The sequence below is a fragment of the Helianthus annuus genome, chromosome 13, assembly GCF_002127325.2.
Source record: "Helianthus annuus cultivar XRQ/B chromosome 13, HanXRQr2.0-SUNRISE, whole genome shotgun sequence".
Taxonomy (NCBI): Eukaryota; Viridiplantae; Streptophyta; class Magnoliopsida; order Asterales; family Asteraceae; genus Helianthus; species Helianthus annuus.
Genome location: NC_035445.2, coordinates 101,689,250 through 101,707,477, shown reverse-complemented (window position 1 = coordinate 101,707,477; position 18,228 = coordinate 101,689,250). Strand labels below are relative to the sequence as shown.

At 33.5% G+C, this 18,228-nt stretch overlaps 1 protein-coding gene and 1 long non-coding RNA gene across 8 annotated transcripts; one reads left to right on the top strand and one right to left on the bottom strand.

Moving 5' to 3' along the window:
• Positions 1-3,185: 3,185 nt before the first annotated feature.
• Positions 3,186-9,179, bottom strand: LOC110898871. 2 transcript variants are annotated; one of them, XM_035981807.1, is made up of 13 exons: positions 8,953-9,179; positions 8,735-8,846; positions 7,266-7,339; positions 7,123-7,169; positions 6,325-6,472; positions 6,192-6,233; positions 5,464-5,668; positions 5,324-5,385; positions 4,687-4,787; positions 4,565-4,619; positions 4,448-4,495; positions 4,323-4,345; positions 3,240-3,594 (listed from the first exon to the last, which is right to left on the bottom strand). In XM_035981807.1, exons 1-13 carry the CDS (start codon positions 9,104-9,106, stop codon positions 3,535-3,537), a joined length of 1,131 nt encoding a protein of 376 aa, XP_035837700.1. In that variant the 5' UTR covers positions 9,107-9,179; the 3' UTR covers positions 3,240-3,534. The 2 variants fall into 2 exon arrangements, with proteins under 2 accessions (XP_022001420.1, XP_035837700.1); XM_022145728.2 differs by lacking the exon at positions 4,323-4,345 and having other exon boundaries at positions 3,186-3,594; positions 8,953-9,178.
• Positions 9,180-10,350: 1,171 nt separating this feature from the next.
• Positions 10,351-14,965, top strand: LOC110903070. Of its 6 annotated transcripts, XR_004876732.1 has the most exons (9): positions 10,351-10,582; positions 10,677-10,848; positions 11,585-11,646; positions 11,760-11,818; positions 12,216-12,317; positions 12,404-12,461; positions 12,613-13,509; positions 13,596-13,708; positions 14,577-14,963. It is a non-coding gene; the product is annotated as an uncharacterized LOC110903070 (long non-coding RNA). The 6 variants fall into 6 exon arrangements; XR_004876730.1 differs by having other exon boundaries at positions 12,404-13,509; positions 14,577-14,965; XR_004876729.1 differs by lacking the exon at positions 12,216-12,317 and adding an exon at positions 10,942-11,073 and having other exon boundaries at positions 12,404-13,509; positions 14,577-14,965.
• Positions 14,966-18,228: the final 3,263 nt, after the last annotated feature.

Here is an 18,228-nt window from a genome sequence, read left to right as displayed (position 1 = left end):
GTGAGCAAATTTTCTAATTCTAGAAAATGAGTATAGGGAAAGTTACTTGTAAATGAGTCAAGATACCTAACGACGAATTAATGCATGATTTATGCATGTAGGCTGTAAGAAGGTTCAACTTGCATTATAAGATGACAAAATATTGTAATGGAGTGGTTGGCTAAAACATGTGACATTTTTTCTAAACAAATTATTTAGTGCTATTATTTTCATAACTTTGACCGGTCGATATTGGTGGTATTGAGGGATTTTAGGTTAGGTAGCAGGTACAAACTTCAAAATAATCCTTAAAAGGGTTCGATGTTGTAGCCTTGAGGACCATCATCCGCGGATAAAATCAGTATATGATGTATTCAAGACCATTGGTGACCAATGTGGTATCGACTAGTGCTATGTGATACCGGTAGTTTTTATATTGTATATAATATGTGCTACTCATTTTATATATGTTATTACGTATGTGACATTCGAGTGAAAATGAATTACTAGCCAATTGTGAAAAGTGACTCCAGTAAAATATAGTTCATGGTTTAGCAGCACTGTGTTAGACGAATATGTCAAAGCCAGGGAGATGAAACCCATGGAAGAATAGTCGTCTCGGGTCAAATATGTGGGGATGCAAACCCAAACATCGAGCCCAAGCGCATGATCGTAACTATCATATTTGCCAAGCCAAGTGTACTTGTTCAAGTTCATTATAATCATATTGATGCAAGTTAAGCTAACTTCCACACGTTTATTCTTTTCCACAAGTATTAGGCTGCTTTGGTTTCAATATTCTTGATGGTACCAATTAATTGATTTTTTAAATTATTAAATAAATACTAAGTTGAAGACTAAAACATATAAAAAACAAAACGAGAAAAGGAAAAAGTACGTTAAAATTATGGCATATATATACGACATGATGGAAAGGCAAAGAATATGTGATTATAAAATAAGTCAACTAAATCCAAGTTGTTTGTTATGTTAGAACTTATCCAAAAATACAATATAAAGATAGCTTGCTTATATATAAACTATCAAAAACACATCTTTTATTTCTTTTCTCTTTTCCTTATATGTTTTGGCACTTTGGTACCAATTTATTTAAGGATTCCATAGATTAAAATTGTTGTTTGTTAAATGAAACTTGTATAAACATAAACATTACATAATCATCAAAATTCAAAAGAAGAATCAGGAAGGCATTGAGCTAAAAGCCGTCTCGAGCTAAATACAAGATGAGTTCATGTCAACTTAACTCGCTAATTATTAAATTGATTGTATGTGATCTTTAATGATACGTTATTAAGACATTTCCAAAAACAAATGCAACTTTAACTTTAAATAAATACTTCATATAGGCCTGCATACGGTTCAACTTGCAATATAAGAGATTACAATATAATATCAAAATAATGATCACCCGATATAATGGAGTGGTTGGATTGATGATGTGCAAACTTCATTTTTAATTTTTTTTTGTACGAGTTTAATGTATAAAAAGACTATGCATAAATTATTTTTTGAGTCTTTGTGTTTTAGTGGTTTTAACCATTTGAGTCTAAAATCTAAAAGTTTAACGCATTGAGTCGCTAACCACTCATTTTATAACGTTTTGAGTCCAATTTTTAACACTAGTACTTTTGATTTTGGACTCAAATGATTAAAACCACAGAGACTCAAAGCGTTATAAAATAAGCAGTTTGATTTTAATAATTTCACTTACTTTTTAAATAATTAACTAGGTTGCGTGGTTGCGAAATCCAGTTTTAGCATCGTTATGTTCTTTTATTCAAGCTAGTTTCTTGCTAGTCGTAAAATTTTCTGTATATTTTTCGTTGAGTTGTTCTAAAAAAATTGGGTTTTGTATCTTTATAGTATGAATTGAATACTAATTAAGTCGAGGTAACTTAAGCTACTATCCACAAGTTTGTGAGTTCGCACAAGTAAAGCTACTATTTGATATTTCGTTTGTCACCAATATTCTAGATATTAAAAATAAAATAAGAAATTTGTTTCTAAACTATGTGTATCTATACACACGGCACATACATACACATACACGGAACCGAGAAATCATGTCAATCATTGATGATGAGAAATCCCAATGATTTTATTCCATGTGATTTAGGAAATTTTAGCAGTTTAGTTCAAAAGTTTCTTTTTTTTATATAGGTTCAAAGAGGTTTTACTGTTGTCATTTTACTCTACTAGGTTAACTTCATCCATCTTTTCAAAAAATAATTTTGACCCCTTCGAGAGTATATATAATCTGAATTTTTTCATAATAGTTTCGTTCATTAACTTAAAAAAAACTTTAATCTGTTGCGTGTTGGTATAAATTCGAGTTGATCTACATTTCGACGTAAATTTTATTTGAAAACGAGTCGGGTCAAATATAATATGATTTCATGCTTACTTTTTATGTACGTTTCGGCGTAAATTTTTGTTTGAAAACGAGTCGGGTCAAAATTCGAGTTGGTCTATGTTTTAATGTAAATAGTCGATAAAAAGTCATACATAATTATGCCGCATAGTCAGTACAATATTCGATTGTTTTGGTATACTTTTTTTTGTATAAATCCGAGTTTGTCTACGTTTTGACGTGAATTTGTACACTTTCGTGCTTTATTTTGTACATTTCTTACGTATGAATCATGTTGAATATCATTTTGACTTGATGGTACAAATTTGAGTTAGTCTAGTCGTATATAATATGTTATCATTGTACGGTATTAGATTTACTTTACGTTTTACTGTAATACTATATAGGTAACTTTGAGTTCAATTGAAATGTTTTCATATGCTTATTTAAACAAACACTCGGACATAACGCTCGGACTTATTTGTTCGATATTTGCAATATACCTGCGCCGCAACGCGCGCCGATCTTATCACCAGTTGATCTTATTAACAAAAACGAAAAAAATACCATTTTAAAAAATTGTGATTAGACGACATCTTTTGATTGGTTTAATGCATCGTTATATTCAACAGCATATCATCATTTAGAAAATAACAATTTTCAAAGATTACCCGATTGATGGAATAAATTTTGCTCAACAATTTTTATATACAAAAACACAAACCATATGGATACATGTATCTATTGCTTTAAGGGGGTGTTTGATGTTGCGTTTTCAAAATAGATTTTGCATTTTCAAAACTGCGTTTTGAAAAAGCATGTAGGTACATTCTTCTCCAGATAATCACTTTTTCATCCAAACACTTTTTTAGATTATTTATGTTTTACAAACGCAATAATCAAATAATCACTTCAAAACGTAATCCTAAACACCCTCTAAATATGATAAAAACGACTATTTAACCGCATCTCTTCCTCACACTACATCTGATAAATTTCCGTACACCACATACACATGTTTAAAAGCCTATGAAAACTTTATTGCATCTCAGATGGAAGATTCTAAAAAGCCCTACTGATTCTAGCATCTATAATTGGGATTTTGGAACTAGGGTTAGAAGATATGTCTAATGCTTCTGATAATGAGAGTCTTTGGTTTTTCCATGCAGCCTCTGCCCAAATCTTCATTTGCTCCCCCACAGCCTTCCGGTTTTGTTGAACACACAGTGTTTCAGCATACCCACCTTCACAAACAACCAAAAGTTAGTTAGCCCAGTAAGCATCAGAATCGATAAAACGGGCAGGTTGAGTTTCGCGTCCGGGCTGTGTTGGACTTTCTTAAACCATATAACCAGAAAAAATAACAGTAAAAATAGTTGTAGGAGGTTTTATGCATTTAGAATGCTAAAAGACTAGGGGTGTACCGTGTACGAGCCGCGCCTGAGCTACTCAAGATCGGCTGGTGGAAAACTCGAGATCAGCTCAAGCTTAAACGAGCTCGAGCCCGAGCTTCGAATATCGAGCTCAAGCCGGCTAGCGAGTCTAAACAAGCTTTTTATTAATATATCTTTTATTTTATATTATATATATATTTTTATAATAATAATTATTAGATATAAAACTATGATAAAAGTAAATAATAAATATATATTATATAAAAAAAATTCTAATTATAAATATATGTAAATAATTATATAACATATATAAAAAAATTTATGAATAATAAACGAGCCGAGCTCAAGCTTGGAAAACTACTTATGAGCCGAGCTCAAGCTTGGAAAACTACTTATGAGCCGAGCTCAAGCTTGAGAAACTACTTACGAGCCGAGCTCAAACTATGAAGATAGAGCACTAAACGAGCCAAGCCAATTTTGGCTCGACTCTTTAACACCCCTATAAAAAACTTTCATCATATTTTGACCTACTCGACCCATTTGACCCGTATCCTTTTTAACTAGATCTTGTAGCTTACCCGTTTGAGATAAAACAAGGGAGCTGCATATAGCCAGCCATATATGCAAACATATTTGAAATGTTTTTTTTTACTGAATGTAATTACTCATAGTGGAAAATATTGCATATAGAAGCTAACCATACCTCTTGCAAGGGCAATTATGTCCTTTCCATGCACTCTGGCGTGTTGAACTGTCACATCAAATGAAAAGGTTCTCAATTATATACATACTACTAAAATCAAAATTTAGTCAAGTCTACCTTCGGTTTCCAATTGAGGAGCTTTCAGTAATTCTAATGCTCTTCTATAAAGTCCCTGCAGATAGATCCGATATAATCGGCTCATTATTTGAACGTTGAAATTGAAAACGTACATGACTAACCTCTTGAACCATAAGGGAACTAGAACGCTCGGTTCTTGCTTTGTGCCGAAACATGAGAGCTATGCAAGTTAATATTATTCCCATTTTTGGATGATGAGGCCCTGCAAAATATCGGACAGAAGTTGGTGACCATAAATGACATAAAGATTATGGATGTTAACGGTGTCAATTTCGTACGAGTAAAGTATACGGATAGTCCCTGTGGTTTACTAAAATTTTGGATTTGGTCCCTAGCTTTCCACAAGTATACAGTTTAGTCCCCAACTTTTTCTAAAAGTACATGTATGGTCCATGTGGTATGCAATTTGTAACGCTTTTAGTCCCTAACTTGGACATGCTAAAACCACAGGGACTATCTGCGTACTTTTGAAAAGCTAGAGACCAAATCCAAAATTTTGGATTTGGTCCCTAGCTTTCCACAAGTACACAGTTTAGTCCCCAACTTTTTCTAAAAGTACATGTATGGTCCATGTGGTTTGCAATTTGTAACGCTTTTAGTCCCTAACTTGGACATGCTAAAACCACAGGGACTATCCGTGTACTTTTGAAAAGCTAGGTACCAAATCCAAAATTTTGGTAAACCACAGGTGTACTTTACTCGGGTGTACTTTACTCATTTCGTAAACTGGATACTAACCAAAACGTTCTTCAGTCGTTGTTAGTGCCTGTGTGAGTATCTTCTCTGCATCGTCAAAGTTCCTGAAACACAAAACACATATTATATTACGCAACCGAGTAAAAATAATATAATATAGTCGCTAATACTTGTAATATTACCCCATGTGCGACTCAAGTTGTCCTAAAGCACAAGTGGCAGCCATAAGAATGTCCTCACGTGCCATATTACCAGCAGCCAAGTTATACGGATCACTATAATCTTTACTTTCCGGTATATGTTTAATTACATTCTCATATAATTGCTTTGCAGTTGAGAAATCCCGTGTTGCGTGTAGGAATTCCGCATACGATAAAGCACCGTTTCCTATATCCAGCAAAACGTAAAAAAGTTTAGCGTAAATTGCATTTTACGTCCTTTAAGTTTCAACCAAATATTAGATGTTGTCCTTTAACTACAAAATTACAACATATGTCCTTTATGTTACTGATTCTCGTCAGGCAGTGTCCTTATGGCTAAACCCAATTAATTTTTTTCAGTTAACTGAAAAAAAATATAACTAGGTTAACTGAAAAATTTAACCGGGTTAAGCTATAAGGACACCACCTGATGAGAATTGGTAACATGAAGGGCATCCGCTGTAATTTCGTTAGTTAAAGGACATCGTCGGAAACTTAAAGGACGTAAAATGCAATTTACTCAAAAATTTATAACAAAGTTCTCCCGTAAACACGAGTAAGGGGGTGTTTGGATATGCATTGTGACACTGCTTAAGTGATTTTCAATAACCATAATGCGTAGAAAATAGCGTTTGGATATATTTTTGTTGTTGAAGTTGCGATTACCAGATAATCAATTTTGAGAGATGCAAAGAGTTGCAAGAACTTACCCGCGCCTAAATTATTTTGAACTCCTTCGAAACAAGTTCGGGCTGCATAAACAAAATAATCAAATAACCATATACACAAAGAACTGCAACGATAAGAAATAAAAAATTAAATGGACAGAACCAAGGTACATACATGAATCTACGTTACCCCGAGTAAGCTCTATAAGCCCTTTTAATGCTCTAACACGAGCATCTAATAATCCAAATACATCCCCAAGTTCCGGTTTCACAGCATCTAAATCGTTTAAGCAAGCATCTGCTATCACTGAAGAAGTATCATCCTATGTGTGTACCAAATGAACATAATGAGTTTCTGAATTTTATTTTGAAAAAAAAAAAAATCCTTTTTTAACAAATACACGTTAGTCAAAACTTGTTCTTGGTGAAACCGGTTCCGGGTTGGAACCGGTTTTTGAAGTAGAAAATGATCAGTTCAGTTTGGGTTTAAAAGGTTTTTAATCGGTCCAGTTCGGTTTCAATCGGTTGGTTCCAAACCAGTTTCAGTGGAGGAATTCTCAAACAGTTCAGTGGCTCATTCTTCAACAGGCACGTGGTCAGAGCCCGAAAAAAAAAAAAAAAAAAAAAAAAAAAAAAAAAAAAAACATTCGGGTAATATTTCCAAAGGAGTAAATACTGCATACCTGATTCCATCCATAAATCGATTTGATTCCCTATGAGTTCTAGTCAAAAAAAAAAAAAAAAAAAAAATTCAGCTCTCTAGTCTCATATTTAGCAAGTCCCGAGCAAAAAAAAAAAAAAAAAAAAAAAAAAAAAAGTTGAAACCAGGACCAATTTCACCAAACCGGTTTCATAATCAGTTTCGGGTTGGGTTTAAAACCGGATTCTTTGTTCACCTCGTGATGTGTGCGCCTCGCCGTTCAGTACTTGAGTTTAAAATAATGAATAATTAAACGAAACAGCAAGTTGTTACCTCTTCTAATTCTAAATGGAGTCCTGCAAGTGCTTCAGTGGCAGCCACTGAACCAAATCATACAAAGTAACAATAAATTGAGTATAACATAACATTTGTTAAACTCAAATATACAAAATTTCTTCAATTTTTATTTAAATTACCTCTAAGAGGAAAACAAGAAACATTCAACTCATTAAACCTATTCAGTTTCTCAATAGCTCCACCAAAATTTCCTCTGACAAATATCAAACCACCAACACATTAAATTCATCTAACTGAACATCATCGGTACCGGTACCGGTACGGTATTATCGGAACCAGAAACGTTATTCGTTTTTATGGTTTTAGATTGATGTAAAACATGTATCAATATCCTTTTAGTCGTATCACTACTATATTTTTTTGGGTATTGTCTTCCAATTGCTAAAGCGAGTTCCGGTACCAGCCGAGCCGATTACGATTACGACCGAACAACATCGGTAACTGTTACCGGTATCCATTTTTATGTAAAAGACGTGCCAATATCCTTTTTTGGACATACCACAACATTTTTTGGGTTTTCTCATTCAGTGCAATAGCGATCAGTGAATGCTGGTACCGAATGAACCCAGGGGCGTTCAGAATTCGTTTCGAATTCGAAATTCGATTATCAAGAATTCGTTTCGATTATCAGGAATTCAAATTCGAACTCAATTCAATTCAATTCGAGTCCAGTAAATCGAATATGAATTTATAAATTTAATTCGATTCAAAATTTGAATTAAAACTATACATATTTATTTATTATTTCTATATATAATACATATATAACTTTTAGTGGGCTAGTCACTAGTGTGAGGTTCATTGGGGAACACTAAAAAAGTGGGGAACAGTGGGGAACCGACTCAAACGAACTCCGATTGGACTCATTCCAGCGGCGTTGGAACCGGATCGTCAAACCCTAACTAAGATCTCTTAACCCTAAACCCTAAATCCTAACACCTAAACTCTAAAACATAAAGCTAAAAAATAAGGCTAAAACCTAAGCTAAACCGTAAAATCTAAACTATAAACCCTAAAGGCTAAACCTAAAGCTAAACCCTAAAGCTAAACCCCAAACCCTAAAGCTAAACTCTAAAGCTAAACCCTAAAAGCCAAACCTTAATATATTTAAGGTTTAGGGGTTATGATTTAGGGTTTAGGGTTAAGAGATCCTAGTTAGGGTTCGACGAGCTGGTTCCAACGCTGCTGGAATGAGTCCAATCGGAGTTCGTTTGAGTCGGTTCCCACTGTTCCCCACTTTTTTAGTGTTCCCCAATGAACCTAACACTATTGGGCTATAGTATAAATTAATCTCTAAATTTATTTGAAGTATTAAAATAGTCCATTACCAAACCTATAACTTAAACGAATTTATCACATATTTTAACTGAATTTTAATTAAAACGAATTTATTCAACAAATTCATCCGAATTCGAATTCGATTTTTAATCTAATCAGAATCGAATTCGAATTAGGATTAGGATTTTAATTCGAATCGAATTGGCTGGTTCTTAATCGAATACGAATTCAAGCAAAAAATAAATTATTATCGGTATTCGTTTTTATGGTTTCGAATTGATGTAAAATATAGAAAGGAAAGAAATGGAACCTTTCAGACAAAAGAGTGGAAATTGCAAGAAGAACGAATCCTTTAGAATTCACATCATGCTGATTAGATTCGCATTGTTCTAGCACCAATAAACCTTGAGCATACGATTCATCTGCACACACTCAAACCAAACCAAACCAAACCAAACCAAACATGAGTGATTGATTAATGATTAACAGAAGAAGATAGAACGAAGGAATGAAGAAGATTGTTTGGACCTGATTTGTGGGACCTAGAAAGGGAAAAGGCGTAATCAATGATTTGAAGAGCAACAGGGTTAGGGTTAAATTGGTGATGGAGTTTGGTAGACCATGATCGGATGAGTGAGGAGGAGGGTCGTGTTGTTGATAGCTTGGTGGCCAGGCTAAACATCGCCTCAGGGTTTAAGCTGCTGCTGCTTATTGCACTTTCAAAGTTGAATGTTCACTTTACATTGCACTTTGATATTGATAGTTACATTACATTTTACATTACATAAAGGAGAAATTACAATTTTCGTCCTTTATGTTTGTACTGAATTGCAATGAATAGCCTTTAACTTTAATAATTACAGCTACCGTCCTTTATTTGAAAAACTCGTTACGTCTTACGCCCTTTAACCATAACCTGGTTAAAACTTTCAATTAAATATTACATGTCTTTGCACACGAGGTATAATAGTAATTTTCCTTAGGGGTAACTTTACAAAATAGTAACCAAGTTTTTAATATGTTTCAATAAAGTCACTCAATCTTATTTTGTCTCTATAAAATCACTCAAGTTTTATTTATTGTTCTAATGTTATGCAATTTCCAGATTAACAGGTCACCTTCATAATATAGCAGGTCATGTTTCTTTTTTAGTCTTTAAACTTAAATAAATAATTATATTTTATTCTTTAAACTTCAAATATAATACTAAAAATTATTATAATGAACTCTTTCATGTAAAAAATTTATCATCTTCGTCATCTCTTGTAAAGACCATCTTCACAGAAACATAGAAGATGCTCCATCATCAAATGGAGTCCACCACCCATATTAATATTTGGAATTCCATTACATAATATATTCTGACATTAGAAGCAAATGCAGACTTCACCACTTCACCCTAAAAATTCATCTAAACCTTTTAATTTTATAGTTTTTGTTCATCTTTAAAATCCACCTCTTTATTCAACCTTCAGAACTGGATCTGAAACATGGAACCCTATATTCTCTGGTCATTGATTTGAAAGAAAAATGAAAAAAGCAACCATACTTGGTCTCTGTCATCGAATTCGAAGGTTGCTGGTTGTGGTTGTCATCGAAGGTTATCGGTCGTTCGAAGGGTCTGAAACGTCGGACAGGGTTTGTTTGGGAGGATCATTGAAGGGTCTGGTGATATATACAAGATGATCGAAAAGTAGTAGTTTAAGATATATATTTTGATTTTATAAAATCCAATATCTATATATATAATAAATAAATTAGATGTGGGACACGTGTCAAGTGATGGTGCAACCACAATTGATTTTTGGCGGGAAAAATGTGGAAAACCTTTTATTTTTACACGGGATCCGAATGGAAACAACATACCCGTATAGTTTGACCCGGGTATATAATGAACAAAAAAAAACCATAATCATTCACCAAACCCTAATACGCCGTTCAATCTCTTTACCGATTCTTCCCTGCCTTCGATGCACAACATCTAGAAGGCAAACCCTAGAGGTTATCCACAACTGTGATCCACATAATTGTCCAGTTCACCACATAATCGTTGCCATCTACATGGAAATCGATGCACGCATCAAAAACCCTAAAAGCTCCCACTTTCTTCTTCAATCGCCTGACAAAGGATTCTAAAATCCAACCGATTCACTTCCAGGTATTTCGATTCTGTAGATATTGATTCTATACTTTACATTCATTTATCAACTCATTTTTTTTTTGTCTAAAATTTGTCTGTTTCATCGCCGAAGAGGAAGATGTTGACGGTGGTGGTCACCTGAAGAGGGAAGATGACAACGACATGGGTTGATTTAGGGTTTCTCCATTGGTGGTCTTGTGATGGTTGTGGTTCTAGGAAATGGCGAAAGGGCGGCGGCTAGGGTTCCACTAACACATCAATCTGACCGATTTTGGTTTCGGCAGGTACTCGTAAGTTATTGATCCGTTTTATCCAATTGAAATTAGGGTTCTTAATAATGTTCATCTTTTGTTTGATTTTGTTTGATTTTGAAATAGGTATGTTCAAACAGTTGGTTGGTATTTCAGATTCATGATATTTTTCAGTCCAGTACTAAATGCTTTGAGGAATTTCAATGCTAAGTAGATTGGCAAAATGGGTGAATTTTTGTGTCTGTCAAAACGGGTCAGGTTAGACTGGTTAATCCATAATTCACCAATAATAGTTTTGTGAGTTTTTTTTTTTATTTCTCAGTTGCTAATGTTTATTCCTCCATTTAATGTCTAGGAAATTGGATAAATTTGAGGAGTCATATAATGTAATTCTCTTTTCAAATGGTGACAATTGCTGGAATGGTCCTGATAGAAGTTTAAAGGCAATAAAATATAATAAAATTCATTGTGCCATATTAGTTCATGTTAAGATTTCACGACCACAAAGTTTCAATATTAGATCTTCTAATATAGGCATTTTGACAATAATATGGTTTTTAGTTCATGTTAACCGGACTTTATTTAATTTACAAATAATAGTTTTGTGAGTTTTTTTTTTATTTCTCAGTTGCTAATGTTTTCAACTTACCCGATACGCACAATTGTTAAAAATCATACTATTGTCAAAACACATTTATATTTGTCATAACTCATTGTCAATTTTTTAATTTCTGAACAGCCAATCTGGTCTTTTATCTACATATGACAGGTTATATTAAGATGTGGAGTGAAAGTCGAGCTTGCCGACGTAGACGAACCAAGCAGTTGCGAGTAAGAACACCCACACCCTCTTCTTTGTTCTTTTTCAGGCACGGTGTATTTGATATGGCCCACATGTTGTCAAATTATTTTTTAAATAGTTAATGTAATCCTTCTTCTTATAGATGCCATTAGTGCTACCATGGTCAAAGAAGGGACTTAAGATTGGCAAAGACAGCAACAGGTATGTTCTTGCTCATAGTTTGATGTTAAATTTCGTTTTTAAGCTTTGATTTTGGATGTTTGATGGATATTTGGATGATGCATGGTGTTGTTGGTGGTGGAGCTTCAATCTTTAGACAGAATATGTGCAAAACCTTGATTTTGAATTATTGGTTTTAATGGACACATGTTTTCTGTATGGCTTTTGCATCTGTTTATCAATAAGGTAGCAATATGGTTATATGAGTGGGGGTTGAGTGAGTTGGATAACTGGGTCAAAACCGGTTCAGGTTGAAACGGGATACGATGTTTATTTTTGAAACGGGATATCTGGTAAAACTGGCTTCTTTTGATAATTAATATGTAATGATACAATAAAAAATTCTTAATTTTTAGTTGTATGTTGCTATCTCATGTAGAATCTGAAAATGTACGAAAAGAATATGACGAGGCCAACAGAAAGTTATCTAAACTAAAATCAAGGATATCTCGCTTAACAAAGAAGCTAGCACATGATTTTCGTATGTTTTGTTTATTTAATCTTGTAAATTACAGAAGTTTTCCGTCTTTTCTATGGTTCTTCTGTGACCCGTGTTTGACTTTGTAGGACCAGAGAAGGAATTCTACTCGCGATATGGTCAATGTTTTGAAAGCAAACAGAACAAGTTACAACCTTTGCAACTTTTTGTTTACCTTTTTTTCCATATTGAGCTATAAAATTTCTTTATCTATTTTCTCTAAGTTTGAATTGTTCCTGTTTTTTGATTGATTTCATTCCAGATATGTTTACATGGTTTGACCTTTTAAACAATGCAGGAAGGGTACAACACAATGCGGTTGGGGTTAGTCAAAACACGCTGGGGTTGAAACGGGCTATATTTTTTAGTACGGGTGGATGCAGGCCGGACTGGATTGTGCTGGCCCATTTACAATTGTTTATAAGTTAATATATATATACCTGAATATTCTATCTTATGAATATTAATCTCCATGCACTAAATGTCATAAGGTGATCGGAACGAGATAAAATGACCCATGTAACCGGACTTTAATTTACAAATAATAGTTTTGTTATCTTTTTTTAAAAAAGAAGTGATGGGTTGCTTTGGGTTAACATAATACTTAAGTGGGTTGAAATGGGTATTATATAAATAAAAGATTAACGGAATGATGAATAAAATTACACGGTGGGTACTCTAAAAAACAAACGGGTTTCCAAAGTTAGATTCAATTTGATTATCAAAACTCATAACTTAAAGAAGTTCGAATTCAAATCATCTCATCTGAAGATTTGTACTGCGTAATTTGAGGTAAATATCAATTATTTGTCGTGAAATCACTGATTTTTGGGTTAGTTTGTCAGGGAATTGATGATTTTATGGTTAATTTGTCGTGAAATCAAGTTAACTTTCAATTGATCGTAGGGTAATGTTTGATGTTTGTTAGTGAACAGGAATTTACCAGGTGTATGTATTCCCGTGGGGAGTTTTCAGTCGCTTCTTGTCGGGATTTTCTTGGGAAACATGTGATTTCATTCTACCCATACGAGTGGGTTAAACGGGTTCCAAAAATATTAATTTATTTGCGTGGAGAGCCGAACAAGACCGTCTTTCTACACTCAACGGGCTGTGCAGAAAAGGAATATGCTTAGAGGTCCGATTTCATATCGACTATGCGGGGAGGTGGATGAAGATGATGACCATCGAATTTATGGTTCGTGTATCTATATTATTATGTTTAGCTTAATATAATATATGATGCATTAATTTATAATAAACTATTTGAACGTGTGGTTGTAGGAGACATACAGGCAAGTGTTAGTGAAATCTAAGTCCGATCTGGCAAGGCCTTTTGATGAAGCTGCTGTTTTTTCTCAAGAATATTGAAACATAGCTTAGTTTTATAAGTAAAGGTAAGTTCATCTAAAACCTTCCTGCAAAATTTTGTGTGTCGGTGCATGATAGCGTAATGACCTGGCTCATATTAGCTTCTTACATGATGTTATGACTGAAAACTCTTTCATGTTTACCTGTTTTTGTTTTCCTTTTTAAAAGATTATATTTGTCTCATTTACACTACAAGAAATGGGTATCAATAGCGGCGACAACCCGACACGAAGGGGCATGGGCCGCCGCAATTGCCACCTTTTCTTGTAGTGTTAAACGTGCTTCGGATTTTACAATATTGGTAGTGCACATGCAATGAAGTCTTAGAAATAAGAAATATAATGTGTGTGTAAGACTTTATATTAGATAAAGTGTTTGTTATAGGAGGGGGACAAATATTAAGGTTTGACCATTTCTGCAACTTCCGTCCAAAGATTTGTTTTTATGCATCTCGGTTGGATCAAAAGGTTTGAAATCTTGCCATTTTCATCCGGCTCATTAACTCCATCCATTTTTCTCTGTTAGGTCAGGGATATTTTCGTCTTTTTTGTTAACTTAAAAGGGCATTTAGCATAATGTACAAGTATACAAAAGATCAAATTGCCCTTTTAAGTTGATAAAAAGACGGAAATACCCCTAACTTAACGGAGGAAAATGGATGGAGGTAATGAGCCGGATAAAAATGACGAGATTTCAAACCTTTTGGATCCAGCCAGATGCAAAAAAAAAAAAAAAAAACAAAAAAAAAACAAACAAACAAACCTTTGGACGAAAATCGCAAAACTGGTCAAACCTCAGGGACGAAAATGGAATTTTACTCTAAAACATATTTTTGGTTAGAATGTTATATGTTCGAGTTTATGTATCTCTAATTAATAATAATTTTTTTTTTAGGTACAGGGAAGCTATGAATGGTCCAGGTTGTGAAGCTATCCACATGACTAAAATTGATGCGAATATCGATTGTTATATTTTCATAGCTCGTGTTGATCTATCTGTATTCCATCCTTGGTGCTCATCTTTACCAGTTACAGAGAATGATATAAGTCATCATTTTATGTCCAATGTTCGTGTTTGCAGTTCTTCAGATTCAAATAAATTAAAGCTCGAGAATTTTGCTTTCTTGCCAAAGATTATTTTTGAAAAATATGAAGAGTTCATGTATCCTCACCAAAGAGATTGAAGTGACAAATAGCTTGTAGAACAAACCACTTATGTAAGGTAATTGTTGTATCATTTAGCAAGAATGACAATCTTGATTTGTTAATTATTATACTAAATTTATACTGAATCAGTTTTGTCAATTTCACTGGAAAGTTTAATGATTTGTTGTTCTTGAAAGCCTTGTATTCTTTCATAATCATCTCATGCAAAGTTCAGTGACTAATGCATCCAAATTTACTCATTTTGTATGTAATTTGAAACATGAAAGGAGTTTCTACAGCAGTGACTGAAGAACCCAAGTTTGTTGGTTTATTGACTTGTAGTGAAAAATGAAGCGCGTATTAAAGCCTGCAAACGTGAATTAAGATTGTATTCAAGATTAAGTCCATAACCTGCAACTCACCACTTTGAGAAATTTGCATAGTGAAAGGGCAAAATGGTCTTTTATTACGAATCACAAAAAAAAATCTTTGTATTGTAGTGAAAGAGACAGGATATTGTATCCGAATTGAAATATGAATTAAGCTTCCATTTAATTTGCCTGAGGCAAATTTGACCTGTTTATTATCAAATGGTTGATTTGAGGTATATTTGATCTCCAACAAGTAAAACGGGTTGAAACTTGAAAGTTGCTAAAGTATATTGTTAATTAATACAACCTACTAAATCACTTTATTCAGTAGGGACAATTTTGTATATCTGCTTTTTTATAATTTCATACTTACCCAATTATATCAAATATATTTTATTCTTTACCATTTATTGCATAAATAATGATCTTTAATCATTTTTTTTATACAACCCCAATTTTATGCTTGATTTGTCAAGCAATTGAAGTTAAATGAAAAGTCACTTGATGTAGCAGCTGGAATATAAAATTTACCTAATCTGGGCTGGAAATTGAGATTAAGAAAAGTAGCTTATTAGCCCACAAACAAAATTACTTACAATCACTAGATAAATGGCGTGTCTTCTTAGGCGTATGCGTTTCGAAAACATTCTTATACAGAGATCTCATTATGAATTAAAAAGGAATTAACTTTACATGAAAATTTTGAATACATATGGAGGCAAAGTTGGTATACTTATGAAACCGAACTAAACATTTGTGGTGAAGAAGAGAAAGAGGATATTTTAGAGATTCAAAGTGTTATTTATATACTTTTGTTTATTGTAAATTAATTTTTCCTAACCCGGGAAGTTCCCGGGTGATAGCCTAGTAGACATATAAATAAATAAACATAAACATAAGCATTAAAATAAAATAAAAATAACCTGGTGACCTGGTAATTACATAGTATTAGAACACGAAATTAAAGTTTAGTTAGTTTAGAGAGACAAAAAAAGTTTGGATGACTTAATTGAAACAATAGGCAAACTTAGTTACATTTGTGTGGTATTTTCCTTATATATAAAAGACCTTTTTTTTTTTTCATTTTCAAAGCACACATGATCCCCTTTCTCTTTCTTTTCTCTCATTCCTCACTCTAGAAAATGGCCAGAAACCACCACCCTTGTGGCGGAGCCATGGCGTCAGCGCCACCCCCACATAAACATAATCAAGTGAGGGTTTGTTGATCCTTCACCATGTCGGATGCATACGAGAGAGTGAAAGGGGGCAGGCCAACCTTCAAATGAGGAACCCTAGCTTCAACAAGCAATTCAATAGACAAAAAGAAGAAAAAGCACAACAAATCATCCGCAGATTTCACCGAAGAAATCCTCACCGGAGAAGCCGCCACTGTGGCGGCGGAACACGGCGGCGCTCTCTCCGTAGCCGACACCACCACCCTTGCGGAACACGATTCATATTTGCAGATCTGTGGTGCAGCCATGCCGATGTTCGATCCACTTCATCCTATTCATATTTGCAGATCTGAGCCCAAATATAACACCCTTTGTTCTTGATTTCAAAGGATATTATTTTAATGGTGGTTGCCCTTGTTGGATATAATGTTCAATTGCCGATTAAGATTCAATGTTGCCGTCAAGGTACGACCCAAAGAGTTACACTTTGGGCAACGAACATTTAACGGTGTTTTATTCGTTAATCACCGGATCACGAAATAATAAGCGTAATAAATGAAACGGGTAATTATTTAGAATAATTACGGAGAGACGGATTAATATTATAATTAACAGATAATTAAATATGTATATCCATATTATTAGTTATTAGATAATTAATAATAATGAGATATATTATTTAATTATGAGATAGTTATGAAGGAGTTGTAATTAGATTACAACTCCTAATGGTTTGAAATAAAAGATATTTGATATATCTCATAACTTCCCTGACGTTGGTTAAAAAAAAAGAAGTTCAAAAAAATAAAAGGTGATTCCTATGAGTCAATATACCACAACTAATTGAAACAATATACAAGTGAGAGTTCCAGACGATTGTCGTTCAAAAAAGGAGTTCTTGATTGGCTGTTGCAAAAGAACAAGAAGAGGAGCTATAATATCATTCATGAAGTTCTAATTCGCTTGTATAAATAAATCATTTGTTTCTTTGATTACGCAAAAGGTAAGTAAAGTTTTGAACTTTATTTATTTATTTTTTTCTAGATTTAAGGTTTCGTTTGAAATCGTTTCAAACGAACAAATCTGATTTCGTGGTCAACGATCATCTAGCGAGATCGTTCGTTGAACCAAGGTGTCTTACTTGGTAGTCACGATTCTTTAATTTTATTATAACCTATTTTGATTGTAACGAGATCACTGGTGGAATCGGTTTAGAACCGAACCTCGTGTACATGTTTTCCGCTGCGTTCAGTTTGTTTGACAAATTAACTAAAATTATTTTCTAAAAGTTACACGAAATTTCCAACAGTGGTATCAGAGCCACCTTACAAATCAAAGTAGGTTATTTTATAGATGTGTTTGTAGATCTATAAAATAGTTATAGGATTGCATGCTTAAAATCGAGTAGATTTGGCTTAGGATCCTGTCACGTATAATAGTTATAGGCAAGTTTTATTAAGGCCAAACATGAACACTTGTCAAAGTTCTCTTTGACAAAATATTTGGCCTTAACCTATTTCGTTTAGCTTAATGATCGTAGTATGCAAATCCGGGTCTAGAATCGTTTTTCATAACACGTGTACTAAATTAGTTTTTGGAGCTACACGCGTTAAATTAGTTTAAAGAAAAACGAATATATTAAAATAATTATTTTTAATATATACCAAACTAAAATATTAAAATTAAAAAAAAACGTAACTAAACACTTTATTTTAAAATAAAGTTAAAATTTTGTTAAGTCTTTTCGTTACAATATCTAAAGGAAATTTAATTTTTCTTTATATTAAAGTTTTTTTTTTTTGGATTGGATCTAAGATTAAGTGGGAGCACAAAAGGGTTTGTGCTACACTTAATG

Bases quoted from the DNA above. Each gene is read 5' to 3' on its own strand.
- LOC110898871 (XM_022145728.2), bottom strand. From the start codon at position 9,106: ATGTTTAGCCTGGCCACCAAGCTATCAACAACACGACCCTCCTCCTCA. The intron at 7,170-7,265 runs GTAATTTAAATA...GATTTGGTTCAG, and splicing joins TTCTTGTTTTCCTCTTAGAG to TGGCTGCCACTGAAGCACTT. The intron at 5,386-5,463 runs GTAATATTACAA...TTTGTGTTTCAG, and splicing joins CAACTTGAGTCGCACATGGG to GAACTTTGACGATGCAGAGA.